The sequence below is a fragment of the Corvus moneduloides genome, chromosome 5 (genome assembly GCF_009650955.1).
Source record: "Corvus moneduloides isolate bCorMon1 chromosome 5, bCorMon1.pri, whole genome shotgun sequence".
In the NCBI taxonomy this organism is placed as follows: Eukaryota; Metazoa; Chordata; class Aves; order Passeriformes; family Corvidae; genus Corvus; species Corvus moneduloides.
In genome coordinates, this window is record NC_045480.1 from 18,464,949 (window position 1) to 18,488,415 (window position 23,467).

The 23,467-nt window shown below is 43.7% G+C and overlaps 1 protein-coding gene across 2 annotated transcripts; it reads right to left on the reverse strand.

The window, feature by feature from the left end:
- Positions 1-2,555: 2,555 nt before the first annotated feature.
- On the reverse strand, positions 2,556-22,346 carry LGI2 (leucine rich repeat LGI family member 2). Of its 2 annotated transcripts, XM_032109602.1 has the most exons (9): positions 22,122-22,346; positions 21,958-22,029; positions 19,045-19,116; positions 15,821-15,892; positions 15,182-15,253; positions 13,960-14,129; positions 13,213-13,254; positions 9,060-9,224; positions 2,556-6,550 (listed from the first exon to the last, which is right to left on the reverse strand). In XM_032109602.1, exons 1-9 carry the CDS (start codon positions 22,301-22,303, stop codon positions 5,733-5,735), a joined length of 1,665 nt encoding a protein of 554 aa, XP_031965493.1. In that variant the 5' UTR covers positions 22,304-22,346; the 3' UTR covers positions 2,556-5,732. The 2 variants fall into 2 exon arrangements, with proteins under 2 accessions (XP_031965493.1, XP_031965494.1); XM_032109603.1 differs by lacking the exon at positions 13,213-13,254.
- Between the last annotated feature and the right edge of the window lie 1,121 nt (positions 22,347-23,467).

Genomic DNA, 23,467 nt, shown 5'->3' on the forward strand with positions numbered 1-23,467 from the left:
TTGACATGGTTCCCCACTACATCCTTCTCTCTAAATTGGAGGGAGATGGATTTGATGAGTGGACTGTTTTGTTTGGTGGATGAGGAGCTGGTTGTGTGGTCACATCCAGAGGGTAGCAGACAATGATTCCATGTCTGGATGGAGATCAGTGAGAAGTGGTGTCCCTCAGGAGTCTATACTGGGGCCAGTACAGTTTAATATCTTCATTAATGACATAGATGAAAGCATCGAGTGCACCCCCAGCAAATTTGCCAACAACACCAAGCTGAGTGGTGCTGTTGACAGAACTGAAGGACAGAATGCTATGCAGAGCTCAAGATGCAGGCTCAAGGAAATCCCATGAGATTGAAGACCAAATGCAAGGTGCTGCACCTTGGTCATGGCAACCCCCAGAATAAATACAGGCTGGGGGACGGAGGGATTGAAACCAGCGTTGCAGAGGACTTGGGGTTCCTGGAGGTTGGAAATCTGGACATGAGCCAATAGTGTGTACATGAAGCCTAGAAAGCAAACTGCATCCTGGGCTGCATCAAAAGAAATGTGGCCAGCAGGCTGAGGGAGGTGATTCTCCCCCTCCAGTGTTCCAGTGAGACCCCACCAGCTATGTGGTCCCCAGCACAGGAAGGACATTGACCTGTTGGAGCAAATCCAAGGGAGGGCCACAAATGATCAGAGGGATGGAACACCTCTCCTATGAAGACAGTGAGAGAGTTGGTGTTGCTCAGCCTGGAGAAGAGAAGGCTGCAGGGAGACCTCATTGTGTCCTTTCAGTAACTAAAGGAGGCCTGTAGGAAAGATGGGGACAGACTTTTTAGAAGGGCCTGTAGCAACAGGACAAGGGGTAATGGTCTTAAACTAAAAGAGCATAAATTCAGAGTAGATGGAAGAAATTTTTTAAGATAAGGGTGGTATATAACACTGGACCAGGTTGCCCAGAGAGGTAATGGATGTTCCATTCTTGGAAACATTCAAGGTCAGGTTGGACAGGGCTCTGAGCAACTTGATGTAGTTGAAGATGTCCCTGTTAAGGGTGGGCGTGTTGGACTCCTCATCACATAATTCTGGGGCAAGAATGGCGCTGGCTTATTGGGGAATTGGTACTGGGGAATAGATGGGGTTTTTGTAGTTGCTATTTGAGCTGCTTTCACAGTATCAAGTCTCTTATTTTGTGGGGGATCTAACATCATGTGGCCAGCTGGTTTTGTCAGACTGTGAAGGTCAGTTTTGAAATCCATTAGATCACCAAGCCTGAAGTTTCTCAAAAAGGAGGCTGTGTGGGGAATGCAGGAGTTGTCAAGTGCCTGGTTTGCTAGGAAGTAAAAAAAGAAACCCAACTGGTGTTAGCAGCTCAGCTCCATTGCTTCTGGGATAGGGTGTGAAAAAGAAGTCTCAGTAATTGCTGGCTATGAGCAGTGCTGCCAAGAGGGAGCAGTGGTAGCAGCTCATCTCTGTGGGCCAAGGGTGAGTGGGACTGAGGGGATGAGTCGGACTCTTACAGCTGTTCTTACACATCTGCCTTTAGCTTGACCTTTCAAAAACACCCTGCTCTGTCTTCCCCTTGAAATTTGCAGAGGAGTGACCATCTCGTGTTGCTCTTTAGGAATGCTTTTCTCTTGGTATCTTGCTATGACTTTCAAGGAGTAATAGATACTTCCCAAGGAAGAGCTGAAGAATGTGGCAATAGGTGGAAAAAAATTATTCACCTAGAAAGGACAAAGAAAGCAGGGGAAGGTAGGTGGGGAAACAGTGCTGATTTGCAACTGATGTTTGAGCTATGATGGAGTTTGTGAACCACACCACAAGGGCTGGTGACTCATAAAAAGGTGGAATACCCAAAAGGAAAGCAATGATCCCAGCAATTGCATCCCATTATGGTATGTCAGACACGTCTTTGATTGTACAAGCCTGTAATTAGTTACAGAGAGTTGTGCTGTTTCTGAAGAACTAAGAGGAAACAAAATAATTATTCCCTGTGTTAGTGACTAGCAGGATCAGTGGATAAAACTCAAGGATTGCTTTAAATAAAGTGTATTCACTGCTGATTGATTTATTTTTTTCAATTTCAGGGTAAATGTCAATGATTCAGTAAAATTTAACAAATCTTAAAAGACCCCAGAGCAAAGATCTGAAAGTCTTGGGAGTAATTTTAGGGCTTGGTTCCTATTTACTCAGCATGTAAGAAATTCACTTAAGTATCTTAATTTTTTTTTTTTTTAATTATTTTGAAAATTAAGATCTCTTTACTTTGTGGTAAGAAAGAACCGAACTCATGAGTAAAACTCACAGCAGTAGCTGCGTTACATCCTGCTAACACTAGATGGGGTGTAAGGAAAGAGTGAAGGGGAAAATCAGGGAACAGCAAAACCTTGGAGGTCCAAACTATCTCAGGCACAGAAGGAAGATGTAACTAATCTGAGCATGGCTTTCTCCACCTTGTCAAAAGCCAAATCCGATCATAAATAGACAGGGACCCGTTTGCCCACCCTGTCCATTCCTCTGGCAGTGTGGATCCTTGCAACATGGATATTTTAACAAGCATGACGCACCACTATTAGTCACATTAACTACATTTTATTCATACAGTGAAAGAGTACATACAAGTCAGTAGCATAGATTGCATCAGCTCCTCTTTACTAAAAAAAGCTCAGTGTATATACAACCTTAAAATGCTCCTGCTGTAGCTAGTGCATATTAAATCGATGCTTATATAAATTAATGTTCTTTACACAGACTTATGTATTTTAGAATACATTAAAAATTATTGGTGGCATGTTCTGTTATCCTTTTTCACTGTCCTGATGGTCTAACATTTGCAATGAATTATGGATATGCATATTTTATTTACTATTCAAAACAATTCTTATTACAGAATATAGGCCATGGAGGCAAACCCATGGTTGCATTTGGAAAGGCAGAAAATATTTTCAATTATTAGTGATTTCTGTTTTTATGGCTGCATCCTGCTGCTTTTCCTTGGGAGCAGGAAGAACAGAACAAGGTTCTTTTTGAGATATTGCCTATGTTTAATCCTGTGAAAAGTACCATAACCTTTTCTTAATCAACTGGTGCTTTTTGTCCTCCCTCACAGCTGCTTTGACCTCCAGTGCATGAACTCAGCAGAACAGGCAGGCCAGTGTCTGACTCCAGACTCTTCCTGAAGCTGGGAGGGATGCTGAGCTGGGCTTTCTGACCAACCAACACAGCTACTCAGCAAAAGTGGCAGCCTGCCTGCAGAATTCATTTCCTTCACTCTCTTCTTCTGGTCCCATGTGAATGAGCTAGACTCCTGTGGATGACTTAATCCTGTTTATTAAGCCTGTCTCTGCAGAGACCATTTTAATTTAATTCAACTTGATAGTCAAGCCTCAAAATCCCCTTGGCTCTTGAAACAGTACAATCTCCTGGTATTCAATACACAAGCCTTTTTCCAGCATCCTCTTGCTTCCCTTCAAGGATCCAATCTCTCTAAACTAGCTTTTCACTCTGACTCATGCCCCTTCCTGAGTGACCAGTACTCACCACAGTCGAGCCCTAGAAGAAAGTGCCAGTGCACTAAGAAATGCCACCCTCATCAGAATATCTAATTCTAGTTAAACTTCCATGCTTGAAATGCTAGTCCCAACACAAGCTAAATAAATGTTGCTTGCCAGTCATATCCATTTTAAAAAGTAAACTGGTAACATGGTAAGAAATTGCATTCACTGCAAAACATGAATCTCTTTGTTTTGCCAGATTTGTTAGCTTAATCCTAGGAGAGGTATTGCTAAATCCTATTGCAGAACGTTGGTTTGCATCTACTGGTCTTGAACCACTGGGACTGACACCGCACTGGGATTTGGAGGGCAGCACTCAGTCCTTCAGAGGGTGGGATGGGCCAGGTTGCCAGCGTAGTTAAAAATAAAACCAGGTTGAACACTTCTGTAGGGGGGAAAAAACCCTAACTCATAGTTGAAAATCAGAGTTATGTCTCTGACAGGCCAGTAATAACTTCATTTCATAGCAGAGAGGTTAAAGTTGGGGAAGACTGTGATATGCCAGGTCACTGGTAGGTTATGACTCCTCACAGGAGTCCTTATGCATAATCCTCTTCTGCAGCATGCTTCACACCCTGGATATTGTAAAGCCTATGAGAACATCTGTTTGTGATCACAGGCCATGTCTCACATGTCCAGGGGAAAAATGTGAAACTCACTCAGCAGAAGGATGGTGAAATAGCCCTAAATATAAAGGACAGTTTCCTTTGCTCCTCCTGCTTTATGCAAAGCCTCCCTATTATCCAAGGCAGCAGTGCAGCAGCAAGACATGATAAAACAACCTAGTAGGCTAAGTGGTATGAAAACTTAAAGAAATATGTTGTGTAAGTGAACAAACAGGAGCTCTGATACACAATTTTGTTGGGTAAGGGTGGCAAAGAACCTTTCCAGGAAAACAGTCCCTTGCTGTTACCCGGAGGGAGGCTCTGCATGCCAGGATTGCCCTATTTAGGATGATTGAATGCCTTGGTCTGTAACCACCCAAAACACCAATGCAGTACAGTCTGTCCACATCCTGCTGTTCAGCCTTCAATGGATTGGCAGCCTGGCAACAGCCTGGACTCACCCAGTGGAAATCCTTCTTGGAGACAGGATTAGCTCTAGTCTGAAACACTCCAGCTGCTTGGTTTCAGATGACTTAGTGATCCTGAAGTCACAGACTTTAGTTAGAAGGAGAATTCCCCAAATACAACTTTGATGTCCCAAACCTGAATTTATTGCTTATGAGATGTGCTAGAGGGGAAACGCTAGACAATAAATCACCTCATTGCGTACAGAGCTACAACATGGAGTGCATCGATGTAGATATGTGTTTCAGGCAAAGCTTAAGCTCTGCCTTCTGGAATGAGGGTTCACAACAGAGTAACACGTTAAACACACAGAATCTACTGGGAATCATCAGCAAAATTTTGAGTTCGGGCAAAATGGGATGTATTTCTGGAATACCTATTAAAACAGAAAGTGGGTAGGATTTGTAGTTGATTTGTTCATGGCATCATGCAGACCTCTGGTATTTTCTGTCTATGTTAACTTGATAAGATCTCACAGTCCTGAAGACACACACTTCTTTTCCTGGCTAGCCAGTTACTGTGGGCTGGGCTACTTGTTATGCACAATTTGTTGCTGAAAAAAGTGAATAATGGAAGAAAAGTGGCAATAGATTTTGACTCTCCCTTCAGTCTGCAATGAATTTAAGTGATGCCTTGGATTTACTGTGAACCAGAAAGACAGATTTTGAAGAGAGAACTCAAGAGTATTCTGGAATGTTCCCATTTGCTTTTACAATTCATCAGCAACCATGAAGAACTGGCTCTAATATTAAAACGTACATTACTGTTCGTTTAGGAGTCAAGATCATTTTTATGTTTTCCATGGCTCACTCTTCACTTTCTTTATGAGATGTTCAACTCAAGGTAGTTTGCTGGATAAAATTTAGATCATTCTCTTAGATGTCAACATTAATCCTAATGCACTGCACTCCTCTTTGAATGACTACAAATTGCAAAGTGTCTTTGAAAAAGGATAAAATGGACATGTCATGCATTAACCAAGTAAATGCAGTCCCTGATTAATATGCAAGTTTGAAAAGTTCAGAAAATGTCATCATACTCCATAGGTGCACCCTGTTTTTGGAAAGGTCTCTTTTTGCTTTGTTCGTGTATAAATGTCATTCTACATAAATTTCACTCCAGCAGCTTTTCATAAACTCAAGTCAATTTTGATATGTTCAAATATTTGAGTGTTTCCTTTAAAACTAGAGGCAAAGAAAAAATCTCTTCGATCTGTTGACACAGCTGTGAAAGACCGTGGTGCTTGCACGTAGATTTCTTTAAATAATCTGAATATCTTCTTTTCACCATCCCACTGGTAAATCTGGGAGAAGGTATAGTCACTTCCCAAGGCTAGGTAGTAATTGTTCTTGAAGGAGAAAGGCTGCAGTGTCATGGCTCCTCGGGATGGAAGAGCCTGTATCTCCACAAACTGTTTGCTATTCCATTTCATAACTCTGGAGTCACCAATGAATCTTGTGAGAGTGATGTAAAGGTCATCTTGCATCCTGAAACTCTTCACAGCCAAGACATCTTCCATGTTGGGGATTTCACTGTGTGGGACAAACTTTTTGGAGGCTTTGTTCCACTGGAGTATAATGGGCACCTGGGCACGGCTAGAGAGGATTAAATGTGATTTCCCATCTATATCAAGAAACTCAGCATCAGTGTCCCTGAACCACTCGTGGAGAGACTGATATGAATAAAATCCTTTGTTATTCCACTTATACACTGTTGACAAACCTGCTTTAGAGCTATCTGCTATGACAAAAAACATTTCGTTGTCTATCTCAAAAAGCTCTATATCATTTGGCTTGGAAATGCGAGATACTTCAATATCCTGGAATTTGACAAACTTCGTCCAGCTTTCATCAAACTTGTAAATGTGTGAGCCACCAAAGAGCTGTGCCACCACCACAAAGACTTGGTCACCAACAAGAATGGCTTTACATCCCACTATAGACTGACCTATTGCCCAAAGAAAGAAAACAAAACAACACATATATTAGCACAGCACAAAGCACCTTTACACCACAGATGTTACCAAATCACCTCTCCCCCCTTTTTTAAACCTGCACCATCTCATAATTTTGTCTTCTGCTGCATGCCATCAGAGTGTCTCTTCAAGCTTTTGCTTCCCAGTAACTGGAGAGATGACTTGTCCCACCCTGCAAGGTGTGCAAGTATGATGTACCATAAAATGCTAATTCTTTTTATGCAAAATACTTTCTATTTCTCTGTTTGTTCAAACAGATGGCCCCTAATATCCAAAACAATTATTTAAGCTATATTTTATTATTTTAAAATGACAAGAATTTTTATCTTGCCATTCATCAGGCATCTGAAATTCTCTTATTCTTGTAATGTCTATCTTTCCATCTTAACTAGAAGAATGAAGTATAGTATATTTTTCTTGCTCCAGAAGGGTTAGAGTCAGCTTTTTGCTACTGTACATAGAAATATAGATGCATCTTGTGGATATATCACCTGACAGCAGGATGAAAAGATAAATCTAACTCTGTTGTTTCTTTTAGGTATTCTTGAGATTTCGTAAACTAGAAATATTTAGAAATACTGCAGTTGCCAGATAGATCAGATCAGGTTATGATCTGTTTTGAGAATGTCAAGTTACACTATACAAGAACCACATCACAAAAGTAACAACAAGACTATTATAATGGGTGTTGTTGGAAGCAGAGAGGAGTTCCTCTGTGAAGCACAGTTTAAGTAGAACTATAGTTGCACAAGTTCCCTAATGCATGCTTGGTCAGTCACCACAGGAGATTTGACCTGGCTCCTCTGCTGGTCCCCTACCCATGGCTTTCAGAGCTGGCTTGGGATGATCTGCCACCCTCCCAGGGCAGGAGAGCTGGGCATACCTTCCTCTCAAGTACAGCAAGGTATCTGCAGCACAAGTATGAATGCTTGAGCTGATCATCCAGGCTCCTTCTAATCTAACTTAGTCAAAACACACTCTAGAAGAGCTTTCACCTGTCCCCTGCCTCGTTCTGCAGAGGACAGCAATGCCTTTCTCTGCATGTTCACTGTAAAGGCAACTTTGACAACTAGCTCAGCTCCATAAGCCCATGTTGTAGAAGCCTAAATTTAGATATCCAAATGCCAAGCACGGGTAAGTAGTGAAATTCTCTGTAGAGCTGGCTCCAGAGCTCTACAAAACACTCTTCAGGCTCTGCAGGAGGCTCTTTATGTGCCTGTGTCCTCTGGCAAAAATCTCAGGCTCACGTACATTTCAGTCCAGAGCTCGAGCTCAGACCTTCCAGGAACAAACTCTGGGTTTGCAGCTAGGACACAAGTCCCTGGCAGAAATCAAGTCATTCAGAGGCAGGTGAGACACCCTGAAAGGCAGCTGTCTTTGCAAATGACTCAAACTCTCAGTTTCATTTCTGCAGTTTTTCTAGGGCTCAGCTAGCTCTCTCTGGCCTGTTGACTTCTCAGTTTACATCCCATTTTATCCTAATCTACCAGAACACAATGAAACCTAAAAAAGTAACATTTTTCATTTCCAAATTTTCCTGACAGAGGGGTAGCTTCTTGTAAACTTTCATTAGTTACACACACAGCTGATCTGAGGAGGTAAGTGCTTGTTGCCTTTGTAGAATTCAACATCAGATGAGGATGCAGCATACTCTATGTCTCCCAAAATGTAAGGTAAAAAATAATCTATAATACACGACAAGCAACAGGACGGAAAGATGCTCCATGGATAAATTTAGCTCCTGAGTCTTCAAAACCTCTGGCTTGGAGTATCTGGGAAACCAGGCAGCAGATAACAACTCTTAAGAGTCTGTCTCTGCTGTCATGGTGTGACTGAGCACCACAAGTGTTGGTTAGGGACAGAACAGTTATTAGAAAATCAGCATTAGAACATCATCTGGCATCCACACAGGCTCTTTGTATGATCAGGCCAAGATGTTAAGTAAGCATGTTTGTAAATTGAAAGTAAGTGTGGAAGCTTTACAGCACATCTCTTTAGGTAACAACCAGAGTTTAAGTATTTCTGTCATTTTCAACTGGCTTCCTGGTCAGCTCACCCTGAAAGCATCCTTCAGACCTGTTTCCTTCTACACACAATAGATTCTTTTTATATTCTGTTTTGCAGGTAGTTTGGCAAGACCATGTGCTCCTTCAGCTTCTGCTTTAACTTGCTGTATGATTGAGGCAGTGAGCGCTAAGCTGGCCTATGATGTGACATTTATGGCAAGTGTTCGTGCCTTCAGAACAATTTACAAGAATGGACAAAAAAAGAATGGGAAAAAAAAGCTACAGTAAGGTTAAATGCACATGTTAAATGATGCATTACTCCATGGAGTCACTCATGTCCAAACATGAGTGACTTCAATCAGCCAAATTCAACAAAGATTCAGGACAAAACCCAACAAACCGGTCCCATCTACAAATCTTATCCTCGTGAAATGCCAACAGTTCATCAGTGACTGCAGTCCCAGTGTTCATATACCTGTGATATTGTCATAACTCCTGAAATTCATTTCGATGTGATCCCACTCCAGCACCATGCAGTTCTCCATGCTGGGCTGTGCAATGGCTACAAACACATCATTCTTTGAGTTGAATGTATCCACTGAAACGGACTGGTAGGGCAAAATCTGGTGAACAACAAAATCTAGAAACACACATTTACAACAGTTAGGATACATTCTTGCTGGAAACACAGAGTAAGTGTGTGACTAGAATGATTTACACTGAAAAATGCGTGAAATACTCTGGATTTTGTATAATGCTATAATGGAAGTATCAGTGCTCATGTTAGGCATGCAGCAACAGGGAAAGCGTCTCCTCCTTTAGGTATCATGAACTGTCCTCTGGAAATGTATTTGTCAAGGAGATCAAATATGCAAATAGTTAAATAATTCAGATTTTCCAGCTAGGCTGGCTACTATCAGTGAAATAGAGAGACGAGTCTTTTTCCCCACAGCTGGAAGTTGCTTTCCCGTCAAGTGAAATGGCCTTGCTAGAATCACATTCAAGCTGAGAGACAGCAACTACCAGCTGAAGTCCAATAACTTCTTAAGTCATGCAAATTTAATCACTAGCAATTTGTGTTATGCTAAACCAGGCAGAAAGTGAAATGATATCTGAAGTTTGCCTGGGGATAACCCCGTTCTGCCTAGACCATAGACAAAGTGGTGTAATCAAAAACTCAGTTAACATAATGTTTTATGGGGCATTATAATGTAGTTTAGGCATAAAATACAACCAACCTGAAAATTACTATCCAGTGGAAAATTTGTCCTAGACAACCAGACTGAGGAATTGGAGCAACCTTTAAAGATTAGGAGTGTAACTCCAGAATTTAAGAGTTTGTTTCTCAAAAGTTAAGTGCCTTTGTAGACTTGATTTGAAAATTCACCCTGGGATAAGTCAGCAGTCACCACAGAACCAGTCTGGGGCAAAGTGAGGAGACTTGGGTCTGAATTTCATCTTTGACCAGAACAGCTGTGCAAGATCACTATTATCAGAAAAAACACATGGTGTAGAAGAGCTGACAAAGCACTCAGGTCTAAAATGTGGCAGGAGGCCTGCATTGAAGGAATATGTGGATACAGATATGTAGAAAAGGAAAGGCATCTTCCCTATGACGGCATTTCTCTGCAGAACCACACACTGCTCTGTTTTAAGCTCCATTTGCTACACGTCTTCACCATGCACTCCTACATTGGAAGGGCCTGAGCATCCAGGGATTTTGGTGAAATGGTAATTAAGTCCTCACTCGAGTCCCTCATTTTGGTGCATTATGAAATAATTGCTTCTGAATGAAGAACCCTTTGTTTCTGCATGCTTGAAAGCCTTGCCCTTGAGGAGTTGCACTTCTGGAGAATAAAGATAGATGACTACCATTAAACAAACAGAGCAGATTCCACAGCTGTGAAAGAAATGACAGTCTTCATTCTTTGAGGGACTATTATAAATAGAGCTCGGGCTTGGTTCATAAATGCTGGTAGGCAAACAAGAAAGTTATCTTCATTCTCACTGGTAAACTAAAAGGGCTGACACTGAAGTATGGAGAAAGCAAAAGTAACTGACCAGTTATAAAAGGTAGCTAAAGGATGGAGCAACAGCAGATAGAGTCACAGAAAATAACAATATTTTTTTAAATATTGAGGAAAAAACAAAAAAACCTAATCTAGAAAAGACATCTCTTGAAATCTGAAGAATTGTGAAACACTTTGGGGGAATCTGTGAATTGAAACAAACCAGTCTGTACGTGAAAATGGGTAGGAAAATCATTTGTGATCAGTAAAAAGCAGTAAATGATGATTTTAGCACCAGCTGGGAATACCAGACGGTAATGTAGAACAGGGTTCCACAGTAAAAAGTGGCTGCCATGTCAGGCTTGCAAAAAATTTAGGCCTTGGGAGCTTGATTTAGTTCTATGTACCTTGCTGTAATGCTAGAAGGAGCTAATACAGTAAATACAGGACTGGGGAGGAGCCCTTTTCTAACATTTTTCTCTTTTAAGCTGGATCCCCTGGATGGGAAAGGGAAGAGGACACAGCCCATGCTTTCCACCTGCCATGCTGGCTGCATGAGCTGTCCCTCTCTCCCTCCAACCCCACACACAGTTTTGCTCTCCCTGTCTCAAGACACGTGGTTTTCACGCTGTTTTCAGCTGGCTGAGAGTGGGGATGTCACCCTGTCCTCCAGTCACTTATTCCACCTCTGTTCCCTCTGTGGTTGAACTGGCACCATAGCATCATGGGTGAGGGACCCAACAATTTTATTGGGCTGATTTTCCTTCTGGGAGCCCTTGCTCTGGCTGATCCCAGCACACAGGAGCACTGATGCCAGCACAGAAGAGGAGGAGAGTGCAGGGAACACTGGAGGATGGTAAGGAAAAATACCAGTGATGATCTGTTTGGGCAGCTGCTCCGAAACTGTATCCTGCAATTCAGCCCCACTCTCCTCACATCCCTTCTTCCCTGCAGGGATACTTCTACTCCAGGTGAGGAGTAAAAGGGACCTGGCTGTGCCAGCAGTGAGCGTTAACCATCCTTTCCCTTGTCCCACTGCAGAAGATCTCCAGCATAGGAGCAAGAATGGAGCAGCATCTATTAATTTGCAAACTACCTCCCTTCCAGACCGTGGGGAAAGAGAGGACTACCTCTCTTTCAGGTAAAGAAAGGGGAAAACAAGCTTCCAAATCTCAGTGAGATGATCCCTTCCTGCAAGTCTGGGCAAAGCAGGTCCCAGGCATGCACACAGTCTGTTTCCAGCGGCTGTGGGAGCCCAAGGCCTGTTTTCCAGTCTCCTGAAAGTGAGTTACATGTTCCCCTGTGGTGCTCACAACCACAGCACAGGCCCCTCACACACTGTTGAGGAAGAAGGACAAGAAATGAAGTGAAATGGCTTAATCTGCTTCCATGATGCAAGCACTGAGAAATGGAAAAGACAGATGCTATCACAAAAAGGGTTAAAAGTGCAGGTCACCAATACTGTCAATCACTTTCTCTGTGAAGAACCAACAGGATCATTTTGTTCCTTGCCTTTTTATTTTAAATTTGGCAGCACCTCTTTCCATCTCTCCTGTTACCACTGTTAGCAGTTCAGCTGAGGCAATGAGCTGACTGGGCCAACAAGACACACATTTTACCAAGCAAACTGCTTTGTTACCACATCCTGCATCCAGTCATGCTCGACACAGAGTACTGGAGACCAGAAATGATGGAAAGTCTGATCCCACCTGGCAAAGGAGGGAAATACTATACTAAAAACTAACACAAATGAAAGAGTTTTGCAGAGCCCTGCCCACCACTGACTGGGAAAGGAGAATACACCTGTGGGGTATGTTGCTTTACTTCAGAATACAGTATGTGTTCTAAGCCTGTGACTAATCAATCCTCAAGGAAGCAATATGGGCATATTTACACTCCCTTTGGATCTGGGGGAGGCAATGGCAGAGAAGGAGAAAGGAGCAGTGGCCTGGCACCACAGACTGCCAAGGTCATGCAGAACTGTGTGACAGCTAAATGCTGTGCTGTGGGAGCACCTCTCTGAGGGCATTTGAACAAATATTCAGCTGGGCAATCCTTGCCTCATGGAATGCCTTTGGCCCCCAAAAACTCTGCATGAAATTAGATTTATGCTTGGTGTGATTTCGCTTATAGCGGACAAAGGGACAATGTTAAGGGTGAATTTTACCTGTAGCAACTTTACAGTGTCTAGGTACAGAAAGGTGACAGAGGGCCGGTAGGTCAGGATAGGTTTGAGGACCAGGTAAGGCTTCCTCTTGTGCACTGTTAGTGCTACACAATTGCTTAAACCAGATAGCAATGAAATAAAGCCTGCTTTTACTTTGCATTTCTGCCTCTCGGTGATTCAGCAGACATGAGACTGTAACTTTGGCACTGTTCTAAACTTCATTGCTCTCCTGTGTTTGACATCCTTTTATGCAGCAGATTATTGCACTTTACCTCTGCTTCTCTTCTGACATTATTTTGAATTCTGAGTTCATTCTCTTTTCCTTCACATATTGCCATCGAAGCACCTTTCATATCTTTTCCTGAAATTTCATTTTACATTACTAGTAATCAACTTTTCTGTTGTCTTTTAATAATAATGACTAACTTGATGACAGATGAGAACTTGCACACCTTTGATATTACTGTCTAGAAGAAAGGCAGAGTGCTGACATCCTATTCAAAAAAGATGAAAAACAATACTTGCAGCTGATATTTTCAGTTATATGGCTACATTTAAAGATACATAACTGCAGCAGTTTGGTCATAAAATATAAGCATAACCACATGCAAATTCCTCTTCACTCCCTTCAGCATGCTTTACATTACCTAAAAAAAAAAAAAATCGAGATCCTAAGCAAGACAGTAGGCAGAATATTATTGGACTTTTCTCTTCAACTTGATGGAGTTCCATGAAGAACTGCTGGCACTACTGCCACCACCTTTGAGGCTAATAAATCATGACTTATCAAATAAAGATAACAGCTATAGCCACATTTTGGAACTTATGTTCATTGCTTTCTGTGAAATACAGAGGTTTTAGGAAGCTCATCTGCCATAACTATATGGTTTCATTCCAGATAATAGAAAGCATTCTGTGATGAAAATTAAGCCACAAATTGAGTCATAATCAAGTCTTTTGGAATATGAATAGTCAGAGCTCTTCTCCCATTATCACTTAATCCAAATAAAAACTCAGTACTCACTTTGGCTTCTAAATGTAATTTTCCCATTTTGTACTTGTTCTAGTACTTGGAAGTGCTTTGTATGTAAGTAACCCTTTCCTCCCCCCAAGTCATGCTCATAGAAGCAAAAGGGTATCATCTAAACTTCTGATATTTAACCATTTGTAGTGTGCTTAGAAATATACATTCTGAATACCTGTAGTGGTGCATTCATAATCAAAACTTGTCACATCATTTAACTTCTTATCCTGATATTCTGCTGGACCAATACACAGGACATCAGAAACAGTGGAATTTGTCATCTTTAACCACAAAAACAACCACTTGGCTTTGCAGTCACACTCAAATTTATTTCCCCTTAAATCTCTAAAAAAACACACAGAAATAAACATATTTGAAAAGGTTGATAGCAATATGAGTACTACAGAACTGTTATTACCTCGACATGCTGAATTTCAAAATATATGAGTATCCTTGAATTGTTCTGATCTGATGACAGGGAAGTTTCTTAAGTTTTATTTGGACTCCTTTATTATGAACTCTCTTTCACTAAGTTTTTCAGAAAACGGTTGCAGTCTGTGGTCATATATAATCATAGTAATGGAGCACTGCGATCCATGTGTAAAGTTACTTTTTTGGTAAGTTTTCACAGGATGAGGACTGTAATGTAATACATCCTGACCCTCAGGTTGTCTGCTGCAAGCCTCCTTTGCACCATTGACCGCTGACACAGACAATTCTCGTTCCTTCCCTAAACTGTTCCAGTACTGCTGGTTGACAGAGCAACCTTGCAGATGTGAAATACAGATATAAGACTTGTATTTTTTGAGTCGCTGCTGGTGAAGAGTCAATTTAACTTCTTCCTACTAATGTATATGCAATTTCAGCACTGTACTTGTTCTTTGATCCTTTGGCAGTTTCTGTGGCTTACAATTTTACTTTGCTGTTTGGAAGAGGGGAATCCTAATTGTACAAGGAAATACTGACAGAATGTTAGCAATGTACTACAACTGCTCAAAAACAAGGAAAAATAGCTTATTTTTTTAACTAGTCCCTTTTACTAAAATAATCTCAGGGAATACATGTAATAATAACAGGGAAAAATGTTCAGAGAAACTGTAGTTTTAAAATTAATTGTCTCCCTTTCCCTAAAACACAATTTACATGAGTCATCAGAAAGAAGTACAATAACACAAGCTATGTACAGCATCACAAGAAGCAACAGTGATTTAAGAAACAGCAATTACTTTAAAGGAGTCTATCAAGCAAATAATTACAAAATTAAAAAAAGATAGAACAAAAAAATACACTTTTTTTTTCTGTGTAGATACCAGATACAGCACCACACACTCGGAACCCAAAACTGAGAGCAAGAGCAACAGAAGCAGGCGGCCAATAGAAAGATCCTCATTACTTACAGTTCAATTAGAGAATCTAAATCGCTGAAGACATCCCTTGGCAGAGCTTTGAGATGGTTATTGGCCAAAGAACTAAAAAAGAAAGTTAGAGCTTAATATCATTGCTGCCTCTTATCTTGCAATTCTTCTCAAGTCTGAACTCACTTACAGGTTGTTAATTATCCGGTACTGTCCAGCCACTGGCACTTTTAGAAGTTACCAGGAACAGGCATTAATTATTCTCATTCAAGAATGGAGATTGCTTGAAGTTCACATGAAAGTAAAATATTTAAAGCTTTTTTTTTTTTTGCCCAGGTGCAAATGTAACCCACAGAGCAATCACTGAGCACGCTGAAAAGCAGGAGGAATGTTAATCATGCGTAGGCAGTGTGGTGGTGGTGGTACCAGTGCAGCACTGGGGGTACCAGTGTCATCCCAGTCCCAATTGTGCCTGCACACAGGCAGCCCAACATGTGGCAGTGCTGCCCAGGCAGGAATTGCTCTAAGGCTGGTTTTTAATTTACAGAAGGCATATTGTTGACATCAGGAGGAAGCTGACACAGAGGGAAGAGAAGTTTTCTGTGTAGCAGAAAAAACAGTGGTCTCCCAGGAGAGTTTTGTTCAAGTAGAAATCACTCTACCAAGTGTTAAATAACTTACAGGTGAGTCAGGTCACGAAGGCCACGAAATGCATTTCTTGAAATGGTTTCAATTTTGTTTCCTTCAATAAATCTAGGCAAAAAAAAAATATATTTTTAAATACTTTAAGAAACATTATTATTAGCATCACAGTGCTTTAAGCTATGCTTGCCAGATTCAGCATGTTTCTGGGCAGCTCCTTCAGACTGAAAAGTGGGAAGTCTCAGTGGAGCTGCTCACGTTCCTTTTTCCCTTTCCTTGGGTGGACTGCAAGGAACAATGCAAGTACCTGGCAGCACAAGGGATGGCACATGACACAAATGTCCAGCAGAAAAGGAACAAAGCGAACAAGGCAAAAAAAATTATTCCTCTCTTGGTAATCCTCTCAGGATGTGTTGTGTGAGGCAAGAGACCTGCATAGGAGAGGCTCCTGAGACAGACTTTAGAAGCTAAAGTCCTACCTTCCCCTCTCACAAATCACCAGCGTTTTCAAACCAGGGGCAGCACAGCGGTGCCAGGGCAGCCCAGGCTGCAGGCCTGCTCTGATGGGGAGCTCCCGTGGCTGCACACACACACAGTGCCACCTCCGTACCCACACTAGAACTGCCCACATTTGACATCTGCACAAATGGCAAGACTGCTGCCTTGGTTTGGTTCTGGCTGCCACAGTTCAGCTCTCTCCAGCCAGGACATCTCTGCAGGGTGCCGGCTGCACACAAGTCACGGCCCCGTGCACTGGGGGAATAATGACAGGCACATATCGATTCCAGCAGCATGCTGCTCCTCCTGACTGCATGTCAGCATTTAAAGAAAGAGCTGATATTTGAGCATCTTGACCCCTGAGCACTTGAGGATGCATCCCTAAGTACACCATCATCCCTGCAAAGTGATTGCAGCCAGGTGGCCATCAAGATATTGCATGATACAGCTATACCTGGATGAAGACAACTGTATGCTGATTTTATAAAAAGTTTGTGAGATAAAGGTGCCTCCCTTATTCCTAAGCAGCTCTGCCTGCCCTCCAGAGAAGTTAGAGGAAAAATGCTATGAGACAAGGTCTCTTCTCAACAGAGTCAAGATGGGAATGCAGGAGATGACAAGTGGTCTTGGTTTTGCAGTTTAGGCGTAGAAAAAATCCTTCATGAAGTGACTGGGACCCTGACTGCAGGCAAAGGGTGCAGATCAGAAAGTGTTGTGTCTACATGGGAGATGTCAGAGGCAGATCAGCCCTTTCCAGGCTGTGTGGGGCCACAAATTCAATCTGCAAGAGCAGAAAGCCACCCTGCCTCCTGGCACCCTCACTGGCACCTGGCATCCCTGCACAGCACCAGCTTACTGGTCCATGCAAATAAACAGGGCTTCACTGCACATACTGCAAAAAGCTGGGACTCAGTAATTTGCTGGATCCTTGAATCACCAAACCTGGCCTCCAACAGATGCTACCCTAGGAATTCCAGTCTGTTCACCAGCAAAGCTCCCGTCTTTATCAGACCTGTCTTACCCAGACTCTGGGTAAGAATTAGCTTAAGGGTGCATTGAATGCCATTATGAGTGCTGCAAGTGCAGCAGGACACAGCTGGAGATATATTACACATATATACAAGTACCAGCTGTGGGTGCTCCCCAGCTGCTCTTCAGCCAGAGACTTTGCTTTGTACACACAGACACTTGTCATTCCTGTTTGTCAGTGAGGTTTCCTTCTTCTCTACAAAATCTGATCCCTCGTAACTAAGAGACATGACTTATGGAAGCTGTACTGGTTTTACTGGCTGCATGGCCAAAAAAACAAATCACAGAGAAAGGCCACTCACAGCCAGTTCCCAAAAGGTGGAGGGGTGATTTGCTGGGAAGAGGAAACTGGCAAGAAAGGCAACCACAACCATTAACTGAGACCACTTGTTCAGCTGCTAAAAGAATTTGAAACTGTAAGGGTTTACCACTCTCCATCCTGCTCCCTGGCTTGCAGCTGGTGGTCAGGGACAGAGATTTGCCCTTTGAGCAGCTGAGGAGAGCAGGGTGTTTAATTCAGACAGGGGTCTGGCTGCAGTGACCAGTACAACTACCATGACGTATGCTATGCTGCTGGGAGAAGCTCATCAGCACTTGAAAGCAGGTCACTAGTGATACAACAAAAAATGGTTTTCTTCCTTTTTACAAACATGATGCAAATAATTTTTTCCCTGTAGATAGGAGGAAAATAGAGTGCTTAGATAACTTGCTATCTCTGAAAAATCCAGATGTAGCGTATACCATTTACCATTATCTGCAAATTCCATTGTTGGCTACTCCATATGTACCAGACTATTAACCCTGAATATACCCCACCATAATATCTATTTGCCTTCAAGATTTTAGCAAGACTCAGTTTTATGAGCATTGGTCTTCCTATAGAAAAGGACAAATGTTTTCCACAGCTGCATTTCAGCTCAGAAAGGTGGGTGGAATGAGGAATTTTTTCAGGCTTTATTCATAGGTCAAACACACCAGCTCATATTGAGTAACACAGAGAAATGCCAGTCCTTTGGAGTGTGAAGGGAAGACAACCTTGTACCAGGGCTAATACTTTTTTTTAAAAGAAAAAAGGGTGAACTAAAAATAAACAAAAATAAGGATCAGAAAAAGAAAGGATTGCAAAAATCAACTAAGTGAATGATGTAAACAAAAGGAGAGTTAAATAAATTTAAATAGTAATATAAATAATTGCAATAATTTATGTTATATGAAATATATGTATATATATATTTATGTATTTATAATTAATTACATCAAGATAAATGCTATGAACATTAAATAGTGTATCAGAAAAAAGGCAAAGTAGGAGACAAAAGTTGGGAAAAGAGAAGAAGAATTAGGGTTGTTCTGGGCAGTATACCAGCACTCTGCAATTCCTCCTCAGGCTGCCCACAGGTCAGGACAGGCTTCCCCACCTCTTGCCTGAGGTTAAAATCCCCTTGACAGGGATGGCACTGTTCTGGAAAGCCAAGACAAGCTCTTGCTAAGCAATGCCTTTTTGGTGTGCTGGAATTGCACAGAGACACCTTGCATTCACTGTATCTTTTAAAAATGCACTGTAACCCCTGAAAAATCGTCAGCCATCGTAAAGAACATTTGCACAGGAGTGGAACATAAATCCTTCAGTTCCCCTGCTCCTGGGAATCACAGTAAAGACCAAGGCTCTGCAGCAGGAGTCTTGGCAACTTATCAAAACGTCTTTATTTATAAAGGACATAAAATACCAAACTTACAAGTATTCTAGATGGAAGAGACCAGCAAAGGCATCATCTCGTATAACAGTGAAGGAGTTGGAGTTCAGCAAGCTGAAAATGGAGAGTGGGCATTAGGAAAGCATATTAAAACTTGACACACTGGATTATGCCTGTTCTGTTTATTGCCCGTGACCAAACTAATCTTACTGACTTGAGCCCATGTTGCCCCACCAATGCAGCACACATAAAATACTGTGGAATGGTCTACTGAAAAAAAAATCAAAGGCATTACATGATGGTAGTTAACGTCCACTACTCCCCAGGAAAAATGCTTGCTGTGCCATTGACCTTGGCTAAATGTAACCTGGTCCTCAACTCTGTGGTCCACTGAGCAGAACAAGCCATCATTAGATAGCAGGTCTGCTGAGTGTGGGCCCCATTCGCTCACCACCCTCCGGCTGCACTGACAACTTTTAAGAGTCCACCTCAGCACCAATCCTAAGCTCCCAAGCACCAGCTCTCATTTATGCAGTCACAGTGGGCCAGTGCTCACTCATTCCATGCTCCCAGGGCAATGCTCCAAGCCTGACCTGCAGATGGGGTACAGCCTGCAGTGTGGGAGGACAGCAGCCAGTTTGTCAGCTGGAAACGCAGACATATCCAAAACACCAAGATAGAATCCTGCTCCTTTAATAAAGCAAAGCCCTGTGTCCACAGGTGGTGAGGAAGAGCTGCAGTGCTGCCTCCTCCAGGCACTGCCCTGCCCTCCTCGCGTGTGAACTTCAGGGACAAAACATGTTAGAGCTGCACCAGAGAAGCTGTCACCTGAGCCAGGACAAGGCCACCAGGGAGAAGGATGTTAAGGAGGTTTTGCCAGCAAAGTTCATTCCTTGCTGTATCAAAGCACAACAGTGGAATTCTCAAAATGTTGATGTTCAAAGGCAGAGAGGGCAATCTCCTTTCAAAAAAATAGCAAAATTTCTTATTTGGTCTAAAAAATGAACACTACTCAAAAGAAATAATTTTTGGAAAATCTCAGAATTTTCCCCTATGAATGAATATGTCTGCACGAATTGCTTTATTAGAGCAACTGATTAATCTTCCTTTTGTATGGTTTTAGGCATTTTACTAAAATTAATTTAGAAGACTAATGAACATGAAATGCAAACTTTCCTTGTGATCCCTGGATATTATGCTAATACTAGACAAATGCTCCTTAAATTATCCCAAAGAAATCTGACAAAGATGCAGACCACCAAAACAAAATCCTTGCACTACTATTTTACCATGATTACTACCAGAGACGACATCGTCCTGGGGTGTCCATGTGCAGAATTATGCATGCAGCTCTTTGTCATTTAATTATTATTTTTTCTCATGTTTTAAGGAAAAAGTCACAAATTACACTAAATAACAGAATTTGTCAGTGCCCAAGGTGTGGTGCTCCCACATCTGACTTACCACATAAAGTGTCATGAGCAACTTCTGCCTTCCTCAACAACCCATCTCTGCCCCACCACCCTACACACCCCAGCATCTCCACGAAATCTACTACAGCTAAGGAAAAGGGACAACCTTCATCTGGTCTTCTTCCCTTTTCCTAGTACCACCATCCAAAACAAGCCAGATTCCCCCATCTCTAATTTTCCACCCACAGTTTCTCACCCATGGATTCCTCCCTTTCCTTCCCAGTCCGCTGTTTGCAGCCATTTATTGGTGGGCAAGGTCCTCGTCCCTCTGCTGGGGGCTCTGTACTGACCCCCAACTCTCATAAAGACTTGGTTTTGGGGCCGGTTTCACATTAAAGCAGGTGAGAGCTTCCACCCCTTGCTTTGCCCACTTCTCCCCAGCATTTTGCATGGAGTGCTGCTCGTCCCAGTAGGAAGACAGGCCTTTGAGTCAAAGGAGGTGGGGTGCCCAAGGAGAGGAGCCTGGCCATCAGCTACCAAATGCCTTTAGAGACTACCTCTTGCTAAGACCAGTTTTAACATCTAGCTCTGGGGCAAGCACTCAGCCTGGGTTTCTGGCTGGCCTTGGGTCTTTTTGCTGGATTTTTCTTTGCAGTGTATCTTTTCCTGGGGAGAGGGTTAGTCAGTCCTTATGGGGTGGAGGGCCTGGTTGGTATCAGGACAGGCTGCACTGGGTGAGGCAGGATGCAGGCTGCTGCTCAGCTTCGCTGCAGACTACCAGAGAAATTAGTATCCAGGCTCCCCGGGGGGGTTGTACCGCAGTCTCTGTCTGTATCTTCCCTGCTGCCTCCCAGGACAGCTAAATTAAGCAAGTTTGGGTAAGCTCCTGGAGCAGGAGGCACATACCTAACTGCAACATGGGCACGACCAAGCAGGTTGCCGAGGGTCAGTAAGGAGGGATAGCTTGCAAAGTGCTAGGAGCTAGACCACTCTCTCCTGGGACAGAGGACTGCGGGGTCAGAAGGCATCTAAGGGCCCACCCTCCAAGCCACACGCTGAAGCACGGAGTCATGCTGCAGACAACACCAGCTCTCCACACACAGAGGATTCCCTCTGAAGTGTGTCCTGGCAGCCTCTGCTGACCCTATTGTGCCCACAACGTCACAAAGCCAGTGCCAGACTGCCGGGCACAAAGTGAACAGGAATGAGAGCCACCACCACATGACTCTGGGGGACAAAACTTAGCCTTAAACTTACTAAAGCTGAAGTTTAAAAAAGAGGAACTTAGGGCATCATAAAACATTTTGCCCTCCTTTAGTAACTAAATACACATTTTATGAAGTGGTTTCTGAGCAGAAAATGCATCCCCTGTTATGAAACGGCAGCTACATCGGGGGACTGTGCAAGCTGGGGATTTACCCGTCTTCTCCCTTTCTACAAGGGAAAGGGAACTCTATTCAGGAGAATATGCTTAAAGGGACTCTATTCAGGAGGAAGGGGCGAAGTGCTACTTGGCCGTGCTCCTTCCCAGTGCCATACTTACAGCAGCTGCAGGGAGGGCAGGTGGGAAAACATCCTGTCCTTGACTTCGGAGAAGGTCCCGTTGACCAGGCTCCTGGAAAAAGAGATGCCACCCATCAGGCGGGACCGCCCCGCATCCCTTCCGCGCCCTCCTGCTCATCCCGCCCCGCGCGGTCCCGCACTCACAGGGAGCCCAGGCCGGCGGGCAGGCTGCGCGGCGCCCCCGCCGCCCCCACGCACAGCGCCGACTCCCGCCAGCAGCTGCAGGGCGGCCCGCAGCGCGGGGCCCTGCGCGGGGCGGCGGGCGGCAGCGCCAGCAGGGCGGCGGCGGCGCAGAGCGCGGGCAGGAGCCGCAGCGGGAGCGCCATCCCGGCACCGCCGCTGCCCGCCGGCCGCTCCCCGCCGCCTCCCGCGCCCTGACATCAGCGCGGCGCCGCCTCCGCTGCGGCGCCGGGACGCGGAGGGGGGGTCCCGGCGGGCGGGGCGAGGCGAGGCGCGGCGGGGCCACCTCGCCCTCCGCCTCCCGGCGGGACAAAAGCCAAAAGCCCCGCGGGAGGCGGAGAGCGTGGGTGGCTCCCGCTGGTCGCTCCAGAGTGATGCTGCCCCAAAAAATGAAGGGGATCATTGAGGTGCTGAAGCGTGTCCAGAGGACAACGGAGCTGGTGAAGGTTTCGGAGTACACGTCCTCCGAGGAGCGGCTGAGGGAGCTGGGGTGGTTAGCCCGGAGAAAAGGAGGCTCGGGGAAAGGGATTTATTGCTCTTTACAACTAACTGAAAGGAGATTGTAGTGGGATGGGTGTAGCCTCTTCCCCAGGTAATAACTGATAGGACAAGAGGAAACGGCCTCAAGTTGTACCAGAGGAGGTTTAGATTTATATTAGGCAAAGTTTCTTCACTGTAAGGGTTTTCAGGCATTGGAACAGGCTGCCTAGGGAAGTGGTGGAATTATCATCCCTGGATGTGTTAAAAAAAAAATCACGGAATCATGGAATGGTCTGGGTTGGAAGAGACCTTACTCTATTTCCAAACCCACTACCATGGGCAGCTTTCACTAGACTAGGTTTCTCAGAGGCTTATCCAACCTGACCTTAGACACTTTCAGGGATGGGGCACCCACAACTTCTCTGGGCAATCTAATGGGTAGTGTGGTGCTTAAGGACATGGTTTAGTGGTGGACCTGGCAGTACTGGGTTAGTGATTGGACTTGATGATCTTAGAAGTCTTGTCCAACCATAAGGGTTCTATGGTTCTAAGACCAACTCGAAGGATGTCTAGATCATGAAAGAAGCAAATGGATGATGACACCACACAATTCCAGTTGCTTTCCAGTAGTATGTGTGTCTTAAGTACGCATTAATTGAATCGTGTTGTATCTGAATGCTTGAAAGGTTTCAGAACTGCATGTAACTTGTAACCTTCACAATCCTTTTTGTCCAAGCCTCTCTTCTTGGTTTGCAGGGGCGAGTCACAAAATTCTCATGACCATTTCCACTGCTGCAGCTTGTGCCTGCTGCCCCTCCCCATTTCCCACA